Raw genomic sequence first — 6055 nt, forward strand, 5'->3', positions numbered from 1 at the left:
CCTGCTAACCTTCTGGGAACTGGACTTCTAGCTGACAGCCAAACTCCTGGACTTATCAACTTTGGCCGACTGAAGAGGCTGCATGTTGACTTTGTTTTACCTTATGCGCATCAGAAAACCACGTTGATTCTGAATGTAGTCATGGCTTTCAGATGGGCTTCTCTGTTATTGATCACCTGTATCTAGACTACCCAAAACAGGATACCTGAGTATTCAGAAATGTGTTGTTCCCCACGTATATTTCCAACATCTGTGAAAAAAACTATTTTTAACATCAATAAATCTTGTATTATACTAAATTCCCAAAATTCCTTCCGAGAAGCCTCCTATTAAATATTCCCTAATTTCCCTTTTATAGGCAATGTAAAACTTCTCAAATTCCACTGTATAAATGCCCATTCGGAATTAATGCAGTAGCTTGTGGTCTTTCGGCTTAGACAAGCTCATATGATGCTCTGTCAGCACATTGACGAGTATTGCACCTCAACGTTTTGCCCGGCATGTGGGAGCAGGATGGAGAAATTCCACAAAATTGATAATCCTCCTCTGAAGAATCCCAAGCACAAGGACCATATCGCAATGGCAGCAGCAGCATCTGATTCTATCACAACTTCAACCACTTCAGCTGCTGTATCTGTCGCAGCAGTAACCACTGCCGTTTTTGTTGCAACTAAAACTGCCGCCAACGCCGCATCTATTACAGAAAGTGTACAGCAGAGTCGCAACCAATGAATGCCTATTCACCCACAGTCTGCTGATATCATCCGGTGGATAGGAGATAAAAAGGGCTGGCCTAAGGACAAAATTGACAGCAAAATTAGGCAGCAGGTGCAGGATGAGAAGGCTGAGCGAAATCGGAAGCAATGCGTTAATATCCAGCCTGCTGATAATCCCAAGCGCATTGTCAGGCTGAGCGGCTGGTCGCAGGGCAAAATTAAGCGCAAAATCAGACAGGGGATACGCGATGCGTTGGCCGCGCGGCAGCAGAATGGTCGGTAGTAGTAGAAGCAGTAACAGCAGCCAACTGCAACAGGCGGTAATATAATTCCGGTGGTAAAAGAACCTTGTCAAATTATATGCTACAGCTTTCTCCAGTATACAATGGAAGACTGCCTGAAAACCTTCAGGGCCGACGGAACCAAGACCAAGAATAGCGAAAAAGTGCCATCAGGCAGACGGAAGTGGAATAATCGTGGCATGGCTGCGGTGCTAAACTTTCGCATCATTCTTAATGCTCTGCTTACAGGCGAGCGTCCTCCCCATTTCTTGTGCGAAAAGGCATCGTCAGAGTCGGCTGAACCAGAGTCTACAGCGAGACCCGAGACTCTGCTCAAGCCCAAGCCCAAGCCCAAGCCCAAGCCCAAGCCCAAGCCCAAGCCCAAGCGTGTGCGCAAGAACCCTTCTTCCCTTGCTTCTTTTCAAAAGAAGCAGCGAACTGATTAATGTTGTTAACCATAGCGGTCTATTGCCACTAACTTCTAAACACCTTATATCTGGGGAAGGATGTCAGTTTGAAGTATATTTGTAACCTCATTATTTTCTTATAGTGTATGGGCAATCACCAAAAAATAGATAAAAGTGAAAAGTTTGTGTAACCACACGCGTTTCTCTGCAGTTTTGCTGGCGTATTTGGCGCTGCGGATTATAATAACTAAAAAGATGACTGATATATAATAAATTTAGTCAAAGAAATACTATAAAAACCTAGCGAACTTGCCACGGTTTTAAAACCCCAGCGAGCCTATCGCAGTTTTATCTCCTAAGCCACATGCGACTCGACTTGACCGTGAAAATTTTCCTCTGCTTGATTGCCAAACATCATTGACCGCGATCGAGTTCTGTAACACTTGCAATTCTGCCTTTTGAAATTTGAATTTCGTTTATTTTTTGCGTTTCAATTCCCCTTCCTTTTTAAACACACACGAATACAATGTTCGCGATATCAAAGGCCGTGTCGGGGATCTTCACAGCGACCAGCATTTCACAACTGCGAGTTTCGGCCCCAGCTGCACTCCAGCAGTGCTTTTACTCGTCACACAAGCCAAAGACGAATGCGCTAAAGTCAAAGGAGAAGGTACGTTTTTTTATTTGCTTACTCATATTCGACTGTCACTATGTGTGCCTACTGTGCCAGGTGTATCTGGTCCTTAGTTTTAGTCAAGCTGTTGTATACTAATTACAGTTTCTCCCCGAATATATCAATGTGATAAACATTTTTCATGTCTGCAAGTGTAGGGCAAGCTGCGCCGCCAGCGGGTTAACAAGACTGACAAGCCTGTGCAGGCCAAGCGCGGGCCCCGTGTATCCAAGCTTTAGATTTTTTTCATTACAAATCAAGTCCAAAAAATACAATTCACGTGACTCCAATCGACTCATTTTTTTCTTTTCATGTCAAGGGTCAACCACGCCTTTGGCATTTGTCTTTCTTCCCTTGTGAATTCAATCAAATTATTTTTTATTCGCATTGTTTATCTCTTCTTTTTTACTTTTTGTTTTCATTTATTCAAGTACTCAATCAATTTCGCTCTCTTGATTATATCGAGAGGCACATAAAATATATCTAGCTAGCACAACTACATTACACTCTATTCCACGAGAATCAATGGCGCCTGGGAAGGGAAACAAACAAGAAAAGGCCGCCGCCGCCCAAAGCAATGTTCTAGTGGCCATCGTTCTGGCCGACTCATTCGATGACTTGTTCCAGCCCTTGTCGTTCAACAAGCCGCGCTGTTTGCTGCCCCTGTGCAATGTCCCGATGATCGAGTACACACTCGACTTTTTGGCCTCCTCGGGTGTCAAGGAAACAGTGGTCGTTTGCAAATCGCACTCTCAGGCCATCGAGGCGTATATCAAGCAATCAAAGTGGATGCGCGCCCACTCTCCGATGAAAATTAAAATCACCATCGTGCGAAAGCCCAACTCGCTCGGCGAGGCCCTGTGCGAAATCGACGACACGCCTTTTGTCTCTGACTTTATCTTGTGCACAGGCGTTGTTATCTCTAACATGGACTTGTCGCAGCTGGTGAAAGCGCACATGGCCAACAAGCATAAGGACCCTGAACAAGTCATGACTATGCTGTTACAAGAGGCTACGCCGTCCCACCGCCTCCGTGACAAGAGCGAGGAGTCCGTGTACGTCATCAACCCCAGAACAAACAGGCTGTTTTCGCTCGACTCCGTCTCCTCGCTGCCCAAGACCAATGAACTAGATATCCCAATCAGCGTTATCACGGATAACCCCGAGGTCGAAATCCGCGCCGACCTTATCGACACCAACGTTTACATTTGCTCTCCCCTCGTGTTTTCGATGTTCAGAGATAACAGCGATTACCAAACTGTGCGGCGCGACTTTATCCACTCCATCTCGACCTCGCCCCTGGAGAGTGCGACCTTTTACGCGCATATTTTGGCTGGAACCAGCAGCATTGGCGCCGACGGCCGGACCACGATCAATCGCAGCGCTAGTGGCCGCCGCGGTGTCAGCAGCCGGGGTGCGGGGTCTGTTGGAAGCAAGGACGAAGGCGGTATTTTGAACCATGATCTCGCGTACGTGAGCCACAGTGGCTATACGGCAGGCGTTATTGACACGTCATCATACGACGCCATTAGCCGCGACCTGATCGCAAGATGGGCATATCCGCTGTGCCCCGACAGCAATCCAGCTGACGAAACCGCGTATAGCTACAACCGCGGGGCCGTCTACAAGGCAGACTCGGTGGTTCTTGGGCGCGAAAGCCGCGTGGAGCATCATGTGATGCTCGGCTCCAACTCGCACGTGGCTGACTTTGCACAGGTTTCGGACTCGGTTCTGGGCACAAGCTGCCGTATCGGCGAGTTTGCTACGGTGCGCGGCTCGCACCTGTTTAACGAGGCCAAGATCGGCAAGGGCTCGGTGGTTGAGCGGTCGATCATCGGCGAGCGCGTGAATATCCTGGATAATGTGTTTGTCGAGCGCGGGTGCATCATTGGAGATGACGTGACAATTGGGCCCAATGTCCGGGTCCCCGAGTTTACTCGTATTGCACGCTGGCTGCCCCAGGAAAACGGCGACGACTCTTCCGATTCAGAGAACTATGCGTCGTCCGATGACGAGTCTGGCTTGGACTCCGACTCGGACTCGGACGAAGGCAACGGTAAAGGCACTCGCAACACGCGCACCAGCGGCTCGGCCGACGAGAGACCCACCGCAGCTTCGGCAGCGGCGCCCGGCACTACTGGCAACGCTTTGGAGCTCGAGTCCTTCGACCTGAATCTCGTGGGAACATCTGGAGTTGGATATGTGTGGAGCAACGTGATAGGCGGACATGATCGTGATGGCGTGTCTGCCAACACGAGAGCGTGGCTCAGACGGCTGCGCACCGTAGGCTCTGTCCTTGGCGACATTGCAACCGCCGAGGAAGATCTGTCCAATGAGCAGGTAGTCAGTGCATCGGCCAAGGTGTCAGACGAGTCGTTCGAGCATGAGCTCCGGCAGTCGATCAAATGCTCGTTTGAAAGGGACTATGACGTTGGCGTCGCGGGCTTTGAAATCAACAATCTGCGGTTCACATTCAATGGGTCGCAGGAGGACATTCGGCGAATTGTCACCCAGGAGATTCTCAAGTCCATCGACGTGAGCGCGCTGCCTGGCTCGGCCGAGCACGTGGTCTCCAGGTGGGGCGAGCTGATCAAAAGGACGGTAAGCAGCAACCTCGAGCAGGTCAATGTGGTTGACATTGTCGAGCGGTTCTGTGCTCTCGACAGGTCCCTCGAGGAGAGCGTGCGCAGCCGTCTCTTTTTGCTTGTGTTGCGCTTTATGTACGAGCTTGACATTGTCGAGGACATGGCCATTGTCTACTGGTACAACAAGGCGTCTGAAAAGGCCGACGGCGACGACGTCAGCCAGGATCTGGTGCAAAAGATCGCAACATTTGTCGAGTGGCTGGAGGAGTCCAGCTCCGAGGACGAGGAGGGCGAAGATTCTGGCTCCGACGAGGACGAGGACTCTGACTAGACCACCGGTGCGACAGACAGTGGGGGTAAAAGCAGAACGGCTACTTGGCCAGAGCACGCTTTTCATTTATTTTTATAGTTACGAATTGATGTGCATAAGCGCAGAAACGACGTGAGGATTGGGCCTATATCCAACAAAAAGATCAATGCCAGAAAAAGCAATTGTGTGTATTGAAGAAAGCAAAAGGCACAGAAATGAAAAGAAACAGAGAGAGAGGGGATTAATAGAGAAAGAAGGAGGGGGGAAGCGTGGCTGGATGACGAGACGCGGAGGCCTGCTGCGCCTTGGTTCCGAGCGGCGGTAACAGTGAGAGGCTGGCGGCTAGATGAGAACCAGCTCAAGTGTCCAGGTGCGCCTGCACCACAGTTTGAGGTCGATCTTGTGCTCGTTGTCGCCAGCATTGACGTCCTCGCCCTCCCACCAGCACTTGCGTGCGGGCTTCTTGTAGAACAGAAGCAGCTTCTGCGCGGCGATCATGCGTGCCTGGTCGGCCGACTCGTCGAGCGGAACGGTGAGGAGGCTGGTGACGGCGGTCTTTGAGGGCTCGACGCGGCGGCAGCCCCATCTGGCGTCGCGCGGGAAGCCGGCGAGGCAGAGCATGTCGATGAGCTGCTGCTCGATGACGGTGGCAGACTGCAGGGCATGGGCCTCATCGGACGCACCCTCGGTGCTCATCTTGACACGCCATTTCTCCAGGTTGCGCTGCATGGTCCGCTCGAGTGGCTCGAAGACGCTGTCGTCCTCGGCCAGCAGCTCGCCGCAGCGGGTCTTGGCCATGTCCAGCGTGAATCCGGGGACATCGCTGACGTCGCCTCTGGTGCGGCCAGACGATGGCACAACAAAGTAGTCCAGCTCCTCACGCAGCACCACCAGCGGGTTGCGGTCGTAGTAGACGACGGGCGTCTCGACTGGCATCCGCGGGACCACCTCGGGCCGGCGGCCTGGCCGCCGTTAGCGGGGACGAGCCGTCCGATACGAAGCGGATGTAGTTAAGCACGGCCGATGACGACGTGCTCTGTGTGGCGGCGCCGCTGCTGCTGTTGAGGTGCGAGCCCGTATCGG

General features: G+C 51.6%; 2 protein-coding genes across 2 annotated transcripts; both read left to right on the forward strand.

The window, feature by feature from the left end:
• Window positions 1–1101: 1101 nt before the first annotated feature.
• On the forward strand, window positions 1102–1443 carry BX661DRAFT_174690 (uncharacterized protein; the record flags this gene model as incomplete). The annotated part of the gene is made up of 1 exon (XM_051533910.1): window positions 1102–1443. The coding sequence occupies one exon, from the start codon at window positions 1102–1104 to the stop codon at window positions 1441–1443; it is 342 nt and encodes a 113-aa protein (XP_051388352.1).
• Window positions 1444–1712: 269 nt separating this feature from the next.
• BX661DRAFT_192400 (uncharacterized protein) lies at window positions 1713–2256 on the forward strand. The gene is made up of 2 exons (XM_051537709.1): window positions 1713–2061; window positions 2135–2256. The coding sequence occupies exons 1-2, from the start codon at window positions 1931–1933 to the stop codon at window positions 2205–2207; spliced, it is 204 nt and encodes a 67-aa protein (XP_051388353.1). The 5' UTR covers window positions 1713–1930; the 3' UTR covers window positions 2208–2256.
• The last annotated feature ends 3799 nt before the right edge of the window (window positions 2257–6055 follow it).

The sequence above is a fragment of the Kickxella alabastrina genome (assembly GCF_025024165.1).
Source record: "Kickxella alabastrina strain RSA 675 chromosome Unknown BX661scaffold_175, whole genome shotgun sequence".
Taxonomy (NCBI): domain Eukaryota; kingdom Fungi; phylum Kickxellomycota; class Kickxellomycetes; order Kickxellales; family Kickxellaceae; genus Kickxella; species Kickxella alabastrina.